Source organism: Xiphophorus maculatus, chromosome 14 (assembly GCF_002775205.1).
Source record: "Xiphophorus maculatus strain JP 163 A chromosome 14, X_maculatus-5.0-male, whole genome shotgun sequence".
Classification (NCBI taxonomy): domain Eukaryota; kingdom Metazoa; phylum Chordata; class Actinopteri; order Cyprinodontiformes; family Poeciliidae; genus Xiphophorus; species Xiphophorus maculatus.
This window is the reverse complement of record NC_036456.1, coordinates 22,685,903-22,706,529: the sequence shown is the minus strand read 5'-3', so window position 1 is coordinate 22,706,529 and position 20,627 is coordinate 22,685,903. Positions and strand designations below refer to the sequence as shown.

At 36.9% G+C, this 20,627-nt stretch overlaps 2 protein-coding genes across 3 annotated transcripts; both read left to right on the top strand.

The window, feature by feature from the left end:
* The first annotated feature begins 327 nt into the window (after positions 1-327).
* On the top strand, positions 328-4,233 carry LOC102218509 (L-amino-acid oxidase-like). The gene is made up of 7 exons (XM_005816652.1): positions 328-346; positions 1,822-2,057; positions 2,175-2,287; positions 2,409-2,610; positions 2,761-2,829; positions 2,926-3,062; positions 3,429-4,233. The coding sequence occupies exons 1-7, from the start codon at positions 328-330 to the stop codon at positions 4,231-4,233; spliced, it is 1,581 nt and encodes a 526-aa protein (XP_005816709.1).
* Positions 4,234-9,562: 5,329 nt separating this feature from the next.
* On the top strand, positions 9,563-18,640 carry LOC102228075 (L-amino-acid oxidase-like). 2 transcript variants are annotated; one of them, XM_023346593.1, is made up of 9 exons: positions 9,563-9,613; positions 10,627-10,726; positions 13,044-13,107; positions 13,529-13,752; positions 14,437-14,549; positions 14,809-15,010; positions 16,144-16,212; positions 16,469-16,605; positions 17,504-18,305. In XM_023346593.1, exons 3-9 carry the CDS (start codon positions 13,077-13,079, stop codon positions 18,303-18,305), a joined length of 1,578 nt encoding a protein of 525 aa, XP_023202361.1. In that variant the 5' UTR covers positions 9,563-9,613; positions 10,627-10,726; positions 13,044-13,076. The 2 variants fall into 2 exon arrangements, with proteins under 2 accessions (XP_023202361.1, XP_005810822.1); XM_005810765.2 differs by lacking the exons at positions 9,563-9,613; positions 10,627-10,726 and adding an exon at positions 12,444-12,549 and having other exon boundaries at positions 17,504-18,640.
* Positions 18,641-20,627: the final 1,987 nt, after the last annotated feature.

Genomic DNA, 20,627 nt, shown 5'->3' with positions numbered 1-20,627 from the left:
TTCTTTTTTATTATATATTATAATGCTCTGTTTTTTCTTTTGGCTTATTCTTTTCTGTTAGTGCTTTCCTTTTGATTTTTAGATCATTTTATGATTTAGTTCTGGTCTTCCTGAGCCTCAGTATGTAATAGTTTCCCATCATGCCCTGCCTGATCCCTCATCCCTCATGTCATGAATATGTGTGTATGGCTGCACCGATTGCAGTTTTCTGGCCGATCCCTGGTTAACGATCTTTAAAAAGCCTGACCTGCTGATTTTGATTTATATGAATTTTTTTTTGTCTGACTTGTTGCTAAATACAGCAAGAAAGTCTGTAAGTTGGCAACAATGGTGAATATTGTTAACGGTAAACGTTCAGACCTGGTGGGTGGGTCTGTCAGTCAAACCTCTCACTGTAGAGCATAAGAGAACAGAGATTTTTACACCTTTGCTGACAAAGATAAGATCAGGGGATAAGATCAGCTTCACATGTCAGTATCGGCCGATAACGATCCCCCAAAACGAAGGAAATCGGTGCCCAGAAATCAACTGGTCGATAAATGAGTTGGCCAATAAATGTATCCTATTATACATGCATATAATGTAAACAGCACTATCAGATATGCAGGTGTGTGAATGAAATAATGATTGGACTGCTGATTGCTGACAGTCCACATTGTTAGCAGAGATGGAGGGCCCCAAAACCAAATTTTGCTTAAGGCCCCAAGGAGGCTTGGGCCGGCCCTGCTCCCAAACATGTGAAGTCGGTTATGTGTGGGCGTAGGAATGTACAAATTGTTTATTAACCTGCGTCTTTTTAAAATTCTGCACCTGTAGTTCCTTGGAAATGCAAGGAGGCCGTTAAGATTGTGAAACACCACTGAACACCGAAGATTTTCATTGGAAAATCATTTTCCATTGAAAATCTTTTTACAACCATAAAAAACCTGCTTTGCTTCTTTGCTACCCCTCCCTCCTTAACATATAAAAGAGGATGGGATCACTGCAGGAAACGGGACTCAGGGTCTCTGGCTGGGAAAATCTTTGGATCTGAAAGGTAAAGTTTATTCTATCATATTTGTATTTTTTTATTATTATTATTCAAAAAAACATGTTTTCTAGTACGAAAAATTACAAATGTTGTTAAAAAATATTAGATTTTTTAAACTATGATATAAAAATAAATATTTTCTGTATGTATTTAATCACTGCACAATTTGAATTATTGTTATTTCAACACTGTGGCATTTAATGTTGTTATTAATGTGTTTATTCAGAACGGAGCACAAACTTGACAACATGGACCAGATTAAAATAAAACAACATTCATGTGAGTATGTTATAGTTAATCAATACTTTTGTGAAAACCTGTTGGATTAAGATCACTGTTAGAGCAACAAAAATGAGAATTACTCTGTTATTCTTATGAAAGGTTGTGTGCATACAAACCAGACTATGTTTATGCCAGATATGAGGTTTGAAGGAACAGAGAGGGTTGTGTATGAAAATAAATACTTGGATAAAACTTGACACATGAAAAATGCAGCTGAAATATTCAGAAATTTATTTAAGTAAAGTAAAAGTTTACATGATTAGCAATTATAGTGGCTGAACATTATAAATTTAAGATGTAACTGTGAAGGGTGGAGGTTGTGGGTAGATTGGAAAAAGATTTTTGTAGATTCTATGGAGACAGTAAAGACTTTACGTTTACTCTACTTAAATACATTTCTGAATATTTCATCTTGCCAACATCCAGCTGCATTTTTTCATGTGTCAAAAAGGACAAATTTTTGGATTCGTTATTTTAATAGTTTATGTTTTTCATCTTTGTACCTCCAGTTGCTTTGGGCTTGTTGCTGCTGCTGCTGCTGTCTCTGAACCGAAGCCACTCTTCTTCTCCTGAGAGCCTTGCTAGAATCCTGGCAGATTGTTTGAATGATGCAGACTACAAAGCACTAGAAAACATAATGGAGAAAGGCCTTCCAAAAATAACTGAACCTCATCGTGTTGTTATCGTTGGGGCTGGCATGGCTGGACTCACTGCTGCCAAACTTCTGCAAGACGCTGGACATGAGGTAATGACACACAAGAATATATATTTGTATGTGGTGTGTGTGTGTGTGTGTGTGTGTGTGCATGTATAAATTGTATCTGCTTAGATATTATTGACTTTTTTGCTGTTTCTAAATAAGGTAACCATTTTGGAGGCAAGTGAGCGCGTTGGAGGACGGGTGTTGACCCACAGGAATGAAGAAGAGGGCTGGTATGTCGAATATGGGGCCATGAGGATCCCAAGTTCTCATCAGTGAGTAAAAATGTTTTCTAATATAATACTGCTCTGTCTGAAAACATGAGGTGCTGATCTCAGAAATGAAATTTAAGCCTGATGTAGAGCTTAAAGTCACCATGTAAAAACTGTTCCACAGCATTCTGCTGAAGATTATCCACCAACTGAACCTGACAGTGAATACATTCAATATGACTGATGACAACACCTATTACCTGGTGAATGGGAATAGGCACAAGACTTCAGAAGTGATGAAAAATCCCAGCATCCTGAATTATGACCTACCAGCGAACGAGACAAATAAAAACGCCAGTGAGCTGCTGCAGGAGGCATTACTGGAGGTACATGGAGGAAGTGTGGGGTCTGCTAGCTGTGCTTCTACAGACTACTTAGACTTTTAGAAGAACACACAAAAAACTTTTGTTCAGATATTGTTTGTGTATGGATGGAATCCTGTATCCAGTAAACTGATCAAATTCTGCTTCCTGTAGGTGAAAGATTATATTATAAATCATACATGTGAGGAAGCTCTGAAGAAGTTTGATCACTACTCTGTAAAGGTAAGTTTCACTTTGCAGCATCCATGATTTGTATTTTTGCTCTTTTTTTATCTGGTTTTTAAATCCTCATGGGTCAAAACATATTTCTGTGAACAGGAATATCTGCGAGAAGAAACCAATTTGAGTTTAGAAGCCATTAGGATGATGGGAGACATCCTGAATGAAAACAGCATCATGGCCAACGCTCTGACTGAGATGGTTTACCTCATGAATGACGTCAACGACTCTGTGGTGTAAGAACAAAACAAAATGTTATTGTGACAATGCATTTAATAATGTCATGTTCCCCTAAGTATAAACATACCTGGAGTCTCCAGTGGCCTTTCACTTAAAGGAGCTGAGCGTTTTTAGAGCACAAAAGACAAAAAAATTCAGAGTATATATCTCTATCTTATTTGCTACAGTGTTAAAGGATTTGTCTAAACACTTTACTTCCAAATGTTATTAAATTCAAGTGTTATAATCACTTAATCTGTGCAATATATATTTAAAGAATGATTGTTTAACAGAATTTTATGGTAAATTCTTACAAAGGCAGTAAAAGGAATCCACTGATCAAACATTCAGTAACAATTACTTGATTTGTTTCTAATCTCCAGATACAGCGAAGTGACTGGAGGGACAGATCTAATCCCCAAAGCTCTTTACAAAACTCTCAAAAAGGACACAGTCAAAGTAAACTCTACAGTCAAGAAAATCTACCAGTTTGAGAAAAAAGATCGAGTCGTGGTGTCGTATCAGTCTGACCAAACAGACGGTCTTTCTAATATTACAGCTGATGCTGTTCTGGTAACAACCACTGCCAAAGCAGCGCTCTTTATTGATTATGATCTGCCTCTCTCCGCCTCCAAGATGAAGGCTCTGAGGTCAATCCACTATGGAGGCTCCACCAAAGTTGTCCTCACCTTCAGTGAAAAGTTCTGGGAGAAAGAAGGCATCTATGGAGGAAAGAGCGTCACTGACCGACCCTCTCGATTCATCTACTACCCCAGCCACAGCTTTCCAAGAAACGATAAGATCGGCGTCCTCCTGGCTTCCTACACCTGGGCTGAAGACTCCAATCTCCTCCTGAGTTTGAGCGATGAGGATCTGAAAGAGTTGGTCCTGAACGACTTGGCATTGATCCACAGCGACCAGGTCAAGTCCCTCTGCACCGGCATTCTGGTGAAGAAGTGGAGTCTGGACCCCCACAGTCACGGCGCCTTCGCTCTCTTCACTCCTTACGAGCACCTGGAGTACAATGCGGAGCTCCAGAAGAATGAGGGCAGAATTTATTTTGCTGGTGAACACACAGGCTTCCCCCACGCTTGGATTGAGACGGCTATAAAATCTGCAATCCGAGCAGCCAACCACACAAATACTGATGCAAAGAAACACCTAAACTCGGCCAGAGATGAGCTGTAAGGCCTTTAATCCTGAGCCAGTTGCAGATATTAGGGATCTTGATTCATTTCCAATGTTTCTGAGCTAACTCTGGATGTTTATTATTATAGTACATGGTATTGCTATTCTGCATGTTAGTAGTTTTTGGCCCCTGAATGGCACCTTTTATAGTTCTTCTTTGTGCAAGTCAATCTTCACTGATTTTCAAAAATTGATCAAGATAAACAACTTTACATCATTTTAAAAAAGAAACCTTTTTTCCAGGAAACCTTTTTCCACCACTGGTATATGTGGAACCGGTTTTGTTTGTTTGTGGAATTTGTGGGATTGTTTTGGTGCATTTTCTTTCCTTAAAGGCAAATTTTCATCTTTATTTTTGTTTCTGTGCTTATTCTTCAAGATCTAAAGTACCTATTAGCTAAAAGTCCTTGCAGCATTTTTATATAATCTGAAGCATTTTACAAAAGAAAAAAAAAATAAACAGTTGATGTAACAACTATGACTCTTGTGTTTTTCTTTATGGAGGCAGGATGTGAGTTGGCCTGACTTCTGGGTCAGGTTTGGGTTAAAGCCATGAATCTAAACCAGCCACTTCCTGAGGCTAAAAACGTCTCAAAAGCTCGTCAGTCAAATAAGTAATGAAGGATAGAAAGAATGTGACTGTAAAATTATCAATAGGCCTGGAAAGGAAGAGTAGTCATTATTTCCTTTCAAAAAGGAATAACATTAGTAATCCAGAAAACATTTATCAATATACAAAAAGATGCTGGGCCTCTTGTGAAGGATGTGGTGACATGCAGGAATATATTCCTTTATGTATGACAAGATAAAGTCCAAATGTCATTCCTCTTCAAATAAAAGTGAAGAAAATAACTTTAGTTGCAACATGGAGAATTTCTGACATTCCATGAAGGTATCAGTCTCTGGACATGCAAGATCTTATCAGTGAGAAATGTTGCGTCATTTCTATGAAGTTATAATTCACTAGAGCATGTGCATACAGCCTTAAAGTAGAGAAAATGATCAGAAAGTTTTTAAATAAAATGAATAACCACATTTTTCTTTAAGATCTAATTTTGTAAAGCCTTGCAAAGACCTTTCCCACCATGATTGCATGTTACTCCTAACCCATTCCACACAGTGGATTTTCAAAAGAACCTGACTGTTCAAGCACTGCTACATCCTTAATGGAAAGTTGAGTGGAAGGAAAAGATTTTCAAAAAGATGCACAAACTATGGCAATAACTGTAGCCATGAGTGAATTGTAAAACAAAACTTATTCACAAGATTTCTGGGACATTCATTTAGGTTGTGGTACATTCACCACCTGCAGATGGAAACTTTATTTTTTCTTCTTACTGACCCAAAGATAAGGCTGGAAGAAAGTTATCTTGTAAACAATTTCATTTTGGATTTTCATGAGCTGTAATCATGAAAGTAAATATTTCCAAAACATATCTGCCCTAAACTACGGAAGAGGATTAGGGTCACTGAAAAAAAAAAAAGAATTCTGAGATTAAAGTCAGAATTCTGAGATTAAAGTCAGAATCCTGAGTTTAATCTCAGAATTCTTTTTTTTTTTTTTCGGTGGCCCTAATCCTCTTCCATACTAAACACCAGTCAGTGATCAGAGAGTAATTTAAACTGGTTTTACAGCTGGGCTGTTGTAATAACGTAGCTAAAGCCCCTCAGGCTCGGCTCTTCTCTTACTTCCAGGTGATTATTTCACAATCTTTGCATCTTGTTAACGTTTCCTTTAGTTCCTCAGAAAAGCAGCTGAAACTGCAGCATATTGGGTTACTGAGAGATTGAAAACTTTAATAGAATCATTCTGAAAAGGTCAAAGTTTCTATTCATTAATCATTGTTAATGGAATAAATTGTAATCATTTCAGTACTATTCTTCAAATCAAACTTTTTTTTCCAGAAGTTTAAATTTAAAGCTCATCTTTTTTTGTCATCCACTGTCCATTTCTGTTTTTAGAAACATGCAAAAGAGGAAAACATGCAAACTACGTACATGCAGACTTGAACTCAGAACTTTTCTTTCTGCAAGGAAACAGATCAACGCTAAGGAGCCTCATGTACTTTTACCAGAAATATTTATTTTAAAAAAGAGAGAAACTTCAAACTGATTGAAACTGATGTGGTAAAATGTATAACTGAGTTGCATTTATTTTTCATCCTGTAGCAACAAATCAGCTGCTACATATATCAGCTCCAGAAACAAGATTTTCTGCTTTCTGAGTCATTCTGTCATTCAGAGGATCCACAGTGGAAGTTAAACTGGTGCAGAGAGAAAAAGTATCAAACCAGAGGCAGGACAGATCCTAAATAATGAAGATACAACATGCTTTGAATTCAGTCACACTAATATTTACAGTTATAGCAGAAAAATAAAGAATGATTCAATGATTGTGATCAAATTTTGCTGTGAAAACTTCCTACTTTAAATGACCAAATTAGAAATTTGTGTAACTGCAAAGCCCTCAGGCTCCACACGTTATATTTACTATTTACTTCTGGAAACAGGTAAATATTTCCAGAATATTTACCTGTTTCTGGAAACTTGAAATAGAAACTTCAAGTTTCTGCTTCAGAAACGGTTCCTGTCAGAATCTTAGGTTGGTAAGGTTAATAATAAGTTAATAAGTTAAGTTATAAGTTAAGTTATAAGTTACAAGTTAATAAGTTGATAAGGTTCTTAAGTTTCTGAAGAAATCTACGTTTTCATCTAGGAGAATATTAAAATGTTTCAAGTAAGTTGCACACAAAAAGCAACAACATTTCCAGTGAATATTGAGCAACTTAGCAGAAGTTGTTGGATCACTTCTTGTTTTCTCGCCTCCCGTCTTTATAAAAGGAGCTGAATCCAGAACAGGAAACAGGATTCTGGTTCCAGTTGGTCAGGATTTTCTCTTTTTAACACATTAACATGAGCATAAAGTTTATAGGTCAGTTTTATATAATTAGTTGTTGTTGTAAAACCTTTAATCCATTTGAAAGGTAAACTGGAGGTGATTATAGAGATCAATGCTTCCTCAGCAGGCAGCTGGACCTCTGAGAGCAAAACTCAGAAATAAATCTCATCCTTTGGATCTGATGAAGGAACCTTCACTGACATGACAGCTTGGTTTAAATGTTAATAAAATGTTGTACATTGTCTCTTTATTAGTGAATAAACAGCTAAAACAGCATAAATGCCTGGATCACTGACAGGACATGGACTAATGTGTTGTAATATTTTTATATTGTTCAGAATTGAGCCTGACTTTCTATTAACTGCCTTTTGTCCTCATTTTTCTAATAAATTAACCAGAAAAGAATCAGTTGACTCAAATATTCATGAATTAAAGTTTTAAACCTGACATGACAATTATTTTTCATTATTTGAGAAAACTGTAATAAGTTTTTGATAAACTGTTATTCAATAATGTAGATCTTCTATTTATGCATTGAATGTTTACTGTTTATAGTTGTTTGGATACTATAACTCGGTTTCTGGAAAATGCTTTTGTTTATTAAGAAAAAAAACATTACAGATAAAAATGACTCTTGTGTGGATCATGTTTGAAACCACTGGGCTTCGTTATAATTAGGTCATTTAATCTCAGGGTGGATCCTGCAGAGGTTAGTTTGAGAACATCAGAGACGACTGAACGGCCAGATAAGGTTTCTCTTTTGTGTTTAGATTCTTTTTTATTATATATTATAATGCTCTGTTTTTTCTTTTGGCTTATTCTTTTCTGTTAGTGCTTTCCTTTTGATTTTTAGATCATTTTATGATTTAGTTCTGGTCTTTCTGAGCCTCAGTATGTAATAGTTTCCCATCATGCCCTGCCTGATCCCTCATCCTGTTCTTGTGCATTATTGTCAGTTTTTAATGAATACCAAATACATAAATAAATAAATAAATACAAATAAAGGCCAATTTAACAAATACCAAATTCTGCAACATCCAGACTCCATTTAGTTCATCACTGCTTTGTTTGACCTGTTTGTTTCTGTTTGTCATCACTCCAAGGAAACGGATCAAATCAAAGATTTAAACTGTAATTTCTGCAGCCAACTCCTGTTTTCCTCCTGTTTGTCCACTAGATGGCAGCATCTTCAGGTCTGTAAGGGTTTAACATGCAGCCTTGGAACAATGGAGGAATCTTAAGGAACCTGTTTTACTGACACCAGCAGAATTAAATCTACTGTAAATAATTTAACCTAGTTTAGTCGTACCAGACAATATGCAAAATGACATTAAATATTAATGTGATCAGTTATTAAGCAACTTTTAGTCTCAGATTTCTGTTTAACAGAAGACAGAGGATCTCAAATGTAGCTGTGGATGAATATGGATGAATTATGAAATGACTTTCTGATTCTGGTGGCATCACTCATCTTCTACAGTGGAGTACGTTGCAGATCAGTACATCAGGAATGACCTTTGACCCTGTACAGGAAACTGAAAGGCTCCTGTTGCTTGCATGAAGTCGTTGCTGGACTGGAGAACTCCTTCAGTCACAGACTGCTGCATCCTAAATGCACATCGTAGCGTTACTGCAGATCCTTCCTCCAGCAGCTGTTAGACTTTTATAAATATCTGAACTCCAAATAATTTTATTAAGTTCTTTCCATCTCTGCTCTTATTATTTCCATATTCTTGGACTTTTTTTGCACAAATATACAGAGAAGTACGTTCATATTTTGTAGAGTATCTCACTCAGTTACACATTTATTAGAATCTGAATATGCTAATTTTTCATAACTACAGTATTTTCCCGCCATACATTTGACCTCGCTGTAGTCTTTATTTTATTTTCTACTCTGATAGTTCTCTTTACGTTTATCTTCTTCCATTTTCCTTTTACTTGCTGACATCTTGATTTCACCACTGAGGGATAATTTTGGATATTTCTGTTTGACATTCTGTCTAAACTCTCGGTACTGAAACTTCCAGCTCTGCAGTTCTGATGTCGCTGCAGTTCAACTGGGAGGAACTGGTTTGTCTTTTGTTTCTTTTCTCTGATGCCCTGGTGGTGATGTTGGTGGCCAGATGTGAAACTGACGTTGTCGTGTTGGTTTCTGTAACTGGTTCATTTCCTGTTTTACGGCCAGCGTTGTCGTTCTCACGCCAGTCTAGATGTGGTGGGTTTTTGTTCACACATTTTCTCAGGTTGTAAATATTCTGAAGCAGAAACTGAACACAATTTAGGGAAAGTTTACAGTTGGAATAAACTACAAACATTATATTTCATTATATTTACATGTGATAGAAAGTAAATATTAATACATTTTGTGAATTATTTGCTGGTTTAGGGGAGGGTTTCTGATTTCCTGAGTAAAGGCAGGATGCTGCAGATTAACTCAGCATTCAGAAAGAGAAAAGCCTCTAACCTGCTCACTGCTCTGTAAGTAAAAGTTTTGAATAAAAATGATTTTACTTTAGTTTTCCACATGCAGGTTGAATAAGTTTCTTTTCATCAACCTCATCCTTTTATATAATTGGTTTATGAATGATGGTTTTCTGCTTAATGTTTAACTAAACAAGGTTTTTAAGGGTTGGAAATGTTTCAGTTTGACAATGTAGAAGATTTTACTTCACCAAAACACTTTTAAAATTAAAACTAAGTGTACAGTATTAATATTACTCACCTTAAACTGTGATTTTATATTTCTAAATAGACTAGAATCAGTGTTGGCATCACTTTGACAGTAAATGAAACTGATTCTACGTTTACTGTCAGTTTGAGGAGCCAGATTTTCCTTCCTGGGTAAAAAGGTTCAGTAACTGTTTTGTAATCTAAAGTTGTGGGTTTGAGTCCAGCTTTCTCCAAACCTGGATGAAGAACTTAATCCCTGTTGAGAAAATCTGGATGTTTTTTAAATCAGAAATGATTCTGGCATTAAAGTATTAATGAAATATGAACCTGTCTTTGTTTGACCTTCAGCTGTCTGGATTATTTGTGTGGCTGTTAATGTGGGCGTTTGATTGCTAATTTATCATCTGGATATTTAACACATTTATAACTTAAACCTACTTTTTCAGGACTATGGTTCATAATTCATGTTTTGGAAACGATGTAGCTGAACTGTGGTTTTCTCAGTAGTTGTTGATCAGACTGATTAAATGTGGCAGAAGGTGAGAGAGTGGGTGAGTGAGTGGGTGAGTGAGTGAGTGAGTGGGTGAGTGAGTGAGAGAGTGGGTGAGTGAGTGAACCAGAAGAGGTGATGATGGCGGCCAGGTGTCCCGTAACAGACAAAAAGCTGATAAAAAGACAAATAAAGCCAGTTGAGGCTCAGATGTTCAAAAACGGTTGGGCAGCAAGAGGCAGACATGAAAGATGATTAAAGTGAAAAAACAAATGGAGATGAGCTGATTGTGCTGCCAGGCTTCTGAACATCTCACTCTATGAAACACCAGAAAAATATGCAGAGGTAACGAGAGGGAGGATTATAAAGGAGGGAGAGACACGCAGAGGAATCGTAACACTGACAGGTTTAACAGTTTGATCATCGTCAAGGTAAGTCTTCACCTTCACTATTTATTCTGCTTTTGCTTTTTAACCTGATATGTATGAAATATGAACCTGTGTTTGTTCGACTGGAGCAACTCATTATGCCAAGTCCAGTTCAGTTCAGTTCAGTTCAGTTCTCTTTACGTCTAAAACTGTTGGATCAAACCTGAAGCAAGCAGGAAATAAAAGACACTGAGCTGAAAGTAAAAGTCTGCTTTGAAAACTTTTATCAGTATATCTTCTTTTTTTATCTTCTTTGTGGTTCTGACTTGTAAAAGGTGCTGATATCTAAAAACACATTTCATGGTTTCATTTCCTGGTGCTGACTGCAATACACTGGGCTTTTATACACATGTTTTATATGTTTATAAAAACATGTGTATAAAAACATGTTTTATACACATGTTTTTATACACATTCATACCATCATTATTGTCCTCCAAAGAATTAGATCCACTGATGTTCTTTGTATTTCTTAGAAAATAATTAATTCTGGTAATTCTAAGTTAAATAAGAAACATTTGGTCTGATTTAAGTTCAGAGATTGTGAAGAAAAACTGTGTTTGAATCTTTTTATTCAGCGTATGTAAACATCTGGTTTCAGCTGTTTGTACTTTGTGCTTATGAATAACAAAGAAGTTAAAAACTCAAAAATATTTTCTTTATCCTAGGGAGAAAAATAAAATCTGTTTTTCTGTCATAACCTCTGACTGAAGACACTTTGTCATCATCAGAGTCACATCAGGAGGATTATTCTTTGGATTGTTCTTTGTTTTATGAAACGTCCTGCTTTGTGCCTCCAGCTTAATAAAATAGATTTATTTTTACCAGTTATTGAACATTTTTAAGTCTCAGAAGTTTCAACCGCAGCAGATGATGGCAGAAGAGATCACACTCAGACTTCCTGCTTCGCCAATGAATCTAATTTTATCTCTGGCAGAAGTCTGATGTTGTAAACCAGTAAATTACTCCCAAAGCAGCTGACTTTGGTCTCACAGTTCTTGTGTAAAACATCCATGAGGTCCAAGTTCTGCTTTCTAACAGTACTGTACATTTCAGCAAACTGAAAGTGTCTTTCATGGAAACCAGAAAGCACACGTTGACCCACACAAATTAAATCCCCGATTATGAAATTCAACTTTTCTGGGGAACTTTGAAGGAAATATTTATTTTATTTATATTGCATACTAACGTTAATGTTTGTGGTTCTGTAAGTGGAGGGGAATCTCAGCTGCAGAGGGACATTTTGAATCATTTGACGTTTGGAGCAGGTAGTTCAGCACATCGTCAGCGTTGATTAAAATCCAAAGTGGATTTTAAGATAATTGAACAACTCCAATTTAATTTGTGCTTTCACTTCCTCCTGAACTTTGCTGACCCCTGACTTGGTTTCATGGTTTTTTTATGTATCATGATTTGCACTGGGAATATTGGAAATCAGTGCTGGCCATCAGCTAAACTCTCTGGTTCAAACTTCCGTCTGTTTATCTAAGTTCAGTTATTCAGATAAAAGTTTACACTAGATAAGACAAATGATTGCAGCTGCTTGAACAAAAAGCAAAACTATTTCCTGTAATAAGCAGGTACGATGTAAGAACACGACTTCGCATGAATTCAGGAAACAATAAAAAAAAAAAATCCAGACCTTTGTTTTCTGGAATTTATTCATGTGTTTAAGGTTATTTGTTTAGGCCGTATAAAAACATGAGTCATTCACTCATGCAGTCTGACTTGTTTAGCAATAAAAAGGGAAAAAACTGTTTAAAACCGAAAGCATTCGTTCAACTTCTGAAGCGCAGCAGCAAGTCTGACTGGAGTCCCTCACAAAGGTACAGAAATATCTAATGTTTTAATATATTGATTTACTTCAGAGAATATTGTCTTTTAATGTTGATATTTTACAGGGTTTTGGTTTTAAAGTTTTTGTCCTATGAAAGTAAATCCAGAATTTAATAAATTTAGTTTGAAAAGGTTCTACCTTTTGTTGTCAAAAAAAAATCACAATGTTACTAATTTTGCCATTTAAACTTAAAATGCATCTGCTCATAGATTTAAAGATAAAATGAAAGATAATATTGTGAATGTTTATTAAGATTACAGCATGAAACACATACAGTGCAGGCTTCTCTCACAGCATGTTATTTCATTTTATAATATTCTTAGATACAATAATGTGAAATTTTTTGGTATTTTCTAAATAAATCACAACAAATAGCATTTAATCGTACAGATGATGAATCCTAGAACTGCACAGATATAAAATTTAGTTACATTAAAAGATGAGACAAAAACATTTCTGATTTTATTTCCATTTCATCTTCAGCAATAAAGAGGAAACAAGAAAATAAAATCTGAGATGGGTCGGCATGACGGGAAATCCAAAACATGTGAGTATTTTCACTTGAAAATGATAAGTAGGAGTTTAAACTGTCTAACAATGTTTGTATGAATGAAGCAAAGTGATGAATGAATATGTAGAAAGTGCAGATCAGCAATATCACAGTTCTTTCATTTCCTGTCTGCAGGAAAAAACCACTGAGGAATATTTAGTTCTGCTTTATGACCTCGAGGTCAACATGATTAAAGTCTTTTATTCTCACTTAACAGCCACTGAAATCATGTGACCAAATTTAGAAGAGCTAAACTCTTGAACTGCTTTGATTTTTTAGAAAATAAAAAAAGTTTTCAATTTGTAGTGTAGAAATAAATTTGCACATTAAACCTGCAGAACTTCAGTTTATTTCAAAAATCTTCCCAGGAAATCAGGTCAGTTTGACTAATAGTTTTAGTTTCTCTTGGTGTTTCCAGTTGCCATCAGTTTGCTGCTGCTGACTGTGTGCTGCAGCCACATCACTGCTGCTAGCATGAAGGAGCATCTGGCCGAATGCCTGGAGGACAAAGACTACGACCTTCTGCTGGAGACGCTGAAAAACGGTCTTCCATGCATTAATACCTCTAATCATGTCGTTATTGTTGGGGCTGGCATGGCTGGACTGACCGCAGCTAAACTGCTTCAAGATGCTGGACACGAGGTACTTAGAAACTATAGCCTCAATCAAGCAATTTGCAATCATAAATCTTCCATATCTTCTTGTCTTGTCCAGAGTGTGTGGAGGTGTTAGGGTAGAGGCAGCACACAGCATGTCTGAGAAAAATAAACAATGAAAACAAAGGAAAACATGTGAAGTCAACTCACCAGATGGAAATTAAATCCAGGAATTAGTTAAGAGTGATGTCACTGAGTGATGACCTCAAATGAATTAATGGATAAATGAAACATACGAAGCATTTTAGAGTTTCAACAGCAGCTAGAATGACTGAATTAGGACAAAACAATGTAGTTTCCAATGGGAAACAATTGGAAACTGATACAAAGATTCTAATAGCTCCTTTGTACTTAATAGTACAAAGAAATTATTAGGACAAACCAGGAAGACAATCATTACTGGATGATCAGCTGACCGTTCTCTGAAAAGGCTTGTCGAATGGAAACTGATCTAACTATCAGAGTTTACTCATCGTTAGTTAAATGTGATTAAATGAGTAAATTGCTTATTTGTTCACTATTCATTTCTTTGATATTACACAGAGCCACATAGTTTCCTACATTAGTTTATTCATTAGTCATTCAAATTTATACATAATACTGCAAGTGCATGACAGGATTGTGTGACATTGAGATAACTCCTAAAGCTCACATTCATTTATTTAACCAGGTGACCATAGTGGAGGCCAGCGGCCGCGTTGGTGGACGAGTGGAAACCTACAGGAATGAGAACGAGGGCTGGTACGCTGAACTGGGAGCCATGAGAATCCCAAGTTTTCACCAGTGAGTTTCCCACACAAATCTAAACTTTCTAAATAAAAAAAACGACAATAAATGTGAATAGAGATGTGCTATACACATAGACATTGCAAAAAGTTTTGTGGATACATTTATGTCCAGTAAATCAAAGGGTTTCTAAGGAGAAGCAAAGAAACTTTAGAAAATTGGAGGCTAAACTAGAGTTCTGGTTGGAACATGAAAACTATCGTCCTTTTCAAACAGGTTTAACGTCTTTGAAGGTTTTAACTCCGTTTGCCAACAGGATCGTCCTCTGGTTTGTGGAGCAGCTGGGCCTGAAGTTGAGCAAGTTCACGATGGACGACAACAACACATATTACCATGTCAACGGGGTGAAGAAAAGAACGTATGCAGTCAAAGCAAACCCTGATATCCTCCAGTTCAAAGTGCGAGACAGCGAGAAGGGGCGTTCGGCTGACCAGCTGCTGCAGGCAGCTTTGAAAAAAGTACGTGGAAAAAATCACAACTATTTTCACTTGTAGCTGCAGTATGGACTGAGTTTTGATGGGTTTTTTTCTTTATTGGAGGCAGAAGCTACATGTATAAAACATTTTGGATGCATCCCTGAGCCAAACACATTCACACACACTGTGGGAAGACAAACGCCAATATCAGTGTGTGTTGCAAAAACTTGATGTTTCTATAAAACTGGTGGAAAACAAACAAACAGAAAAAATCTGAAAAAATACAAAACAATCCAGGTCAGGTGACAATCTTCTGAAAAATGTTAAATGTGTCATCGACTAATGAAACCAGACTGGAAATCTCAGGCCAGGTTTCTGAAAGGTTGAATTTGGCACCAAAGATCTGATTATCACCACAGTGAAACATGGTAGTGGCAGCAGGATGATCTGGGATTCAGATACAAATTGATGTAGATAAGATTTAGCCTTAAAATGTAATAGATTTGAATTTAGTGAGTTATGATGATCAGACACTTTGAGCTGTAGGTGAGATACTGTGAGGGAGAAGAGCTATGCTAATTTTTTATATCTAGTATTTAATATTTTTCTATGCAGTTTCATTAGTGCAAATGTTTCCATAGTAGGAAACCACATAATTACCTACTAGTTTTAACAAAAATAGTGAAAGTTTTATTTGTTCTTGCCCTGTTTTGTGGCGCCCGTAACACCTGGAGCCCCAGCCAGGCAGGGCAGGGCCACATAGATAGAGGAGGGTTGGAGTTACATTCCTGCAAATGTAAAGCAAGATAATGATGTCATGTTATAACACGCAGCACAAATAATGAGCTGGAGTCAAGCAGCAAGTTCATGTTGTTCATGATTCATAAAAGGTCATTTCCCCTGAACAGAGCTGATTGTTTAACGTTAATGTTAAACTAAAAACTTCAGGAAGTAAAGATTTGTGTAAATATCCACTGGAGAGAAGAATTTAATATTTTAAACTACCTATATCAGCTAATATGTGGTGGAGCAAATTTCCATGTTCTTGTAATCTGTATTTCTTTCAAAAACCCAGAAAGAACTAAAACATCAATGGTTGCAGCGACAGCAAACATAAAACCTCAGAGTTTTTTCACTTCACTAATCCTGATGAAGTTTTTCTTTCTTTCTCGTAGGTCAGAGATGAAGTGGAAACTCACGGCTGCAAAGCTGCACTGAAAAAGTACGATCATTACTCTGTGAAGGTAAAGCACAGCGGCGCTTCAACACAAACTGGTTTATTACTTTAAACTGGTAAAGAAAGGATGAAAGCAGCAAATACAGCTGAAACCTTGAGCTTGAACCTAAAACATTACTTTGGGATTAAATCTAACATTTCCTTATTTAACGAACATTTACTTCTGCATGACTCTGTGGTTTTCATTTTACTGTATGGCTCTGTAGGTTTGGAAATAAGGAAAAATGGCATAACATTAATATTTCTTTCTTTGTTTTTAACAGGAATATTTGAAAGAAGAAGGGAATCTGAGCCTTGAGGCCATCAGGATGATTGGAGAACTTCTTAACGAACAGAGCATGATGTACACGGCCCTGACCGAGATGATCTACGACCAGACAGACGTCAGCGACAACGTCACGTAAGACCAGGCAGCCGAATACCACCAGAACAGGAGGGCAGAATATTTAAATGTTTACATTATGTACAGTTTATTGTTTCACTTTCAGAATCTTCCAAATCAAAATGATTCTGTATTTTACTGACTTTAGTCATAAACAAAAATATTCCTCAGAACACAAATTACATTTAAAGTAACCATCTTCTGTTGCACAGGATATTTTTTTAACCTGGCTTCACATAAAAGTTTCAGAATATAATATATAGAATATGATTTTAGGTTTTCTTTTCCATGCTGAATAGTGCGTCTGGTTTAAGCCGACATTCTCTCTGTTGGGTAAGTTGCCAGAACGAAGCTGCAGCAAAACAAAATGATTCATGGCTGGAGACTCTAGACATGCCTGAACTTGTGTGTGAGATGTATAGCCTGCAGAAACGAATAAAAAACACAAAGCAAGTGTTTTACCACGTCTTTTGTATTCAATTCAAATTAATTTTCCTTGAAATACGCAGCAGTAAAACATATGTACTGTTGATTCACCTAGACAAAGAAAAGTTAATTGACTGATTTACATCTAAGTTTTTAATTAGGTTTTGTCCTATAAGATATTATTCAGTTTTAAGATCTTATGAGTAGAAATAAAGAATAAACATAGATATAATATTTACAGCCCCTCACTTTGGGAAACTGTTGTTGTCTTAAACACTGAAATTCAGCCAAATCCAGACAATCACAATTTTCTTAGTGCAATATCAAAATTAATTAACAATAAAGTCATTCTATATCTACTAAGTTCAATGCAAAATATGAATAGTTGGATGTTTTACTCCCTTATTAACCGAATCTGTATTTATCATCACAAAACAACATTTTAGGATGAATCTTGTTGCTGATCTCAGTGTTTCCTTGTTGTTTGAAGGTACTATGAGGTGATTGGTGGGTCGGACCTCCTGCCCAGAGCTTTTCTCACGTTGCTTCATGGTCCGATTCTCCTGAACTCCAAGGTTCAGCGCATCAGCCGGTCAAACACAGGCGTCACCGTCTCCTACCAGGCGGACCAGGAATCCTCTCTGCGCCACATCGACGCCGACGCCGTCCTGGTGACGACCACCACAAAAGCAGCTCTTTACATGGACTTCGACCCGCCGCTGTCCATCCAGAAGATGGACGCTCTGAGGTCAGTCCATTACGACAGCTCCACCAAAATCCTCCTGACCTTCAGCCAAAGGTTCTGGGAGAAAGACGGCATCAGAGGGGGAAAGAGCATCACCGACCGGCCAACACGATTCATCTACTACCCGAGCCACGGTTTCCCAGGCAACGACTCCATTGGCGTCCTCCTGGCCTCCTACACCTGGTCTGACGACTCCCTCCTCTTCCTCGGCGCCAGCGACGAAGAGCTGAAGGAGCTGGCTCTCAGAGATCTGGCCCTGTTGCACGGTGACAGGGTGAGGTCGCTCTGCACCGGTGTTCTGGTGAAGAAGTGGAGTCAGGATCCATTCAGCCACGGCGCCTTCGCTCTTTTCACGCCTTACCAGCACCTGGAGTACGCAGCGGAGCTCTTCAGGAGCGAAGGCAGAGTTCACTTTGCTGGAGAGCACACGGCCTTCTCGCACGCCTGGATCGAGACGGCCATGAAGTCGGCCATCAGGGCCGCCGCCAACATCAACACGGAGGCCATATTGTTTTCAGACAGATGCAGAGGGAGAGATGAGCTCTGAAACCAAAGAAGAATCTAATTCTGTTCATTTGTAAATGAGAAACATTTTTGTAATTTGTTTTATTTGGGTTTTTGTCTAGTTGCATCTAATGGCGATTTAACAGGGACACATTGTGCGCTGGAGTAAAATTCATTGTCTGTGTATGGAAGATGATTAGTGCCACAGAAAAAAAAGAATTCTGTGATTAAAGAGAGAAAAATGTAAATATTCTGAGAAAAAATGTCAGAACAGATTAAAGTTAAAATTCAGAGAAAATAGTCAGGATTCTTTTTTCTTTTTTTTCTCAGTGGCCCTGATCATCTTCTGTAAAACTCTGCAAATAAAAACAATGTTTTTTTAATCATTTTGTATTAAATTAATTTATTCTGCATGTCTTACCTTCTCAAATGTTAGCATAAAAGACTTTACAATTATAAATTTGGCAGATTAATTTCATTTATTCATGAATTAAATTCAGATATACACACATTTCATTTTTCCACCTGTTCATTGTCACAATCTGATTAAGTCGTGTTCAGTCTGTCCACCACAGAGCAACATCAAGAGCAACAAATAAAAAACACAAGAGTTTTATAAATATATGCACGCAATGCAAATAAACTGCAAAAGATTATTTCAAAATACATTATAAAATATAAAAGATGCAGTCAGCCACTGTGTTTTAGCATCAAACTCAAACTGAACTGCAAAGAAGAAAATTCAAAAACAAAAAATAGAAATAAGACATTAAACAAGAAGAACCACAGAACAAAAACAGCATAAAACTGAAATCAGAAAACAAAGATCAACCAGCAGCTCTGGGAAGGTCAAGCTTTCAACAGAAGAGAAGAAAAATGTCAGACAAACCCGTCCTGCTTCATTTTAGGAACGTTCCTCAGAAAGCCGGTTGGTGCAGAGAGAGGAAGGACGAGCCAGGAAGAAAGCAAAAAACTGGGTGTTACGTTTTTATATTTAATACATATGGATGGAAAAAATGAAACATTGGTTTATTTTCAAGTATTTTTACAAACTTTAGGCCATGCAGGCTATGACACTGATCAATTAGGGCAGCTGAAATTAGACTGTGATCTTCAAAGAAAGCCTCATATGCAAAGACTGGAACCAACCGGGAATAAATAAAAAGTAATGAGAATTAGGGGCCTAACATGAAGCCCTGTGGAACGCCTCACAAGAGTGAAATGGAGGAAAATACAAGGTTAGAAAAACTTTGGCCTGTTAAGTTAAATATCTGAATCACTCCAGAATCTCTGATTCCAACTTCCTGGTCCTGAAGAGAGTAAAACTTTGACTTAATATCTGAATCCAGAAAGTTTATTTAAAGTACAAGAATGATTCATCTGTTCTTGGTTGGAAATGTATCATATTAAAGTGGAACTAACGCCGCTCCCAGACAAATAGGCCCCTCTACTGCCTTTTATTTCCCCAAAAACCTGGAAACTGTTTTCTAAATTACTGAAGAAGCACTGATTGCTCTGCAGAAACGATCCAAAATGGTAAATGTCTGTACTTGTAGAGCTCTTTATCAAGATCAGAAGGCCCCAAAGTGCTTCACGCTACATTCACTCATTCACTCGTTCACACACTGATGGTGGGGAGCTGCTGGATAGCAGCCACAGCTACAATAGGTAGACTGACGGAGGTGAGGCTGCATTGTAGCGGCGCCACCGGGCCCTCTGACCAACACCAGCCCAATTTATACAACTTATCTGCAAAAAACATGATTTAGGATTTGGCTAGCTCATGACTTTAATGTAAAGCTCTTCATTTGATCCTAAAGCGGTGAAGTTTATCTATTAGACATTCTTTGGAAATATTATTAGATTCCTCACACAAGTGTAACATATTTTTTGTTTTTAATTACTCCTTTTTTAATGTTTTAAGTGGGACTTTGATGATTGGGAAATGGTCATCGTGATTTAAAACTTGAGAAATCTAAAACATTAAAGTTTACTAATCAGTAGTCAAGTGGTTTTCTGAAATCGAAAGAATTTTTCTTACTTCTGTTTTTGACTCCCTACAGACAACCTTCCTGCTTGCAGAGGTCACTTCATGCATGTGACACGGAGAAGAAAATGTTTGGTTACCACATAAAAGAAGATTAAAAATTAATCTTTGGAACCATTTCCTTGTTTGTGTTTTACACATCATCAGGCAGATTTCACTGCTGTCAGCTGATTGAATGATGTGTTGGAGAAACTTCCTACACTGAGAGAGATGAGCAATAAACCACAGCAGCAGATGTGAAATTATACAGTAACTAACTTCAGCTTTGTGGTTTTGTTGAAGACAACATTAAGCTATTAAAATATGAGGATACAGAGA

Excerpts from the sequence above, each read along its gene's own strand:
- LOC102218509 (XM_005816652.1), top strand. Across the intron at positions 2,058-2,174 it reads TGCAAGACGCTGGACATGAG|GTAACCATTTTGGAGGCAAG; the intron begins GTAATGACACAC and ends TTTCTAAATAAG. Across the intron at positions 3,063-3,428 it reads GACGTCAACGACTCTGTGGT|ATACAGCGAAGTGACTGGAG; the intron begins GTAAGAACAAAA and ends TCTAATCTCCAG.
- LOC102228075 (XM_005810765.2), top strand. The coding sequence starts at position 13,077 with ATGGGTCGGCATGACGGGAAATCCAAAACAT. Across the intron at positions 14,550-14,808 it reads AGAATCCCAAGTTTTCACCA|GATCGTCCTCTGGTTTGTGG; the intron begins GTGAGTTTCCCA and ends GTTTGCCAACAG. Across the intron at positions 15,011-16,143 it reads TGCAGGCAGCTTTGAAAAAA|GTCAGAGATGAAGTGGAAAC; the intron begins GTACGTGGAAAA and ends TCTTTCTCGTAG.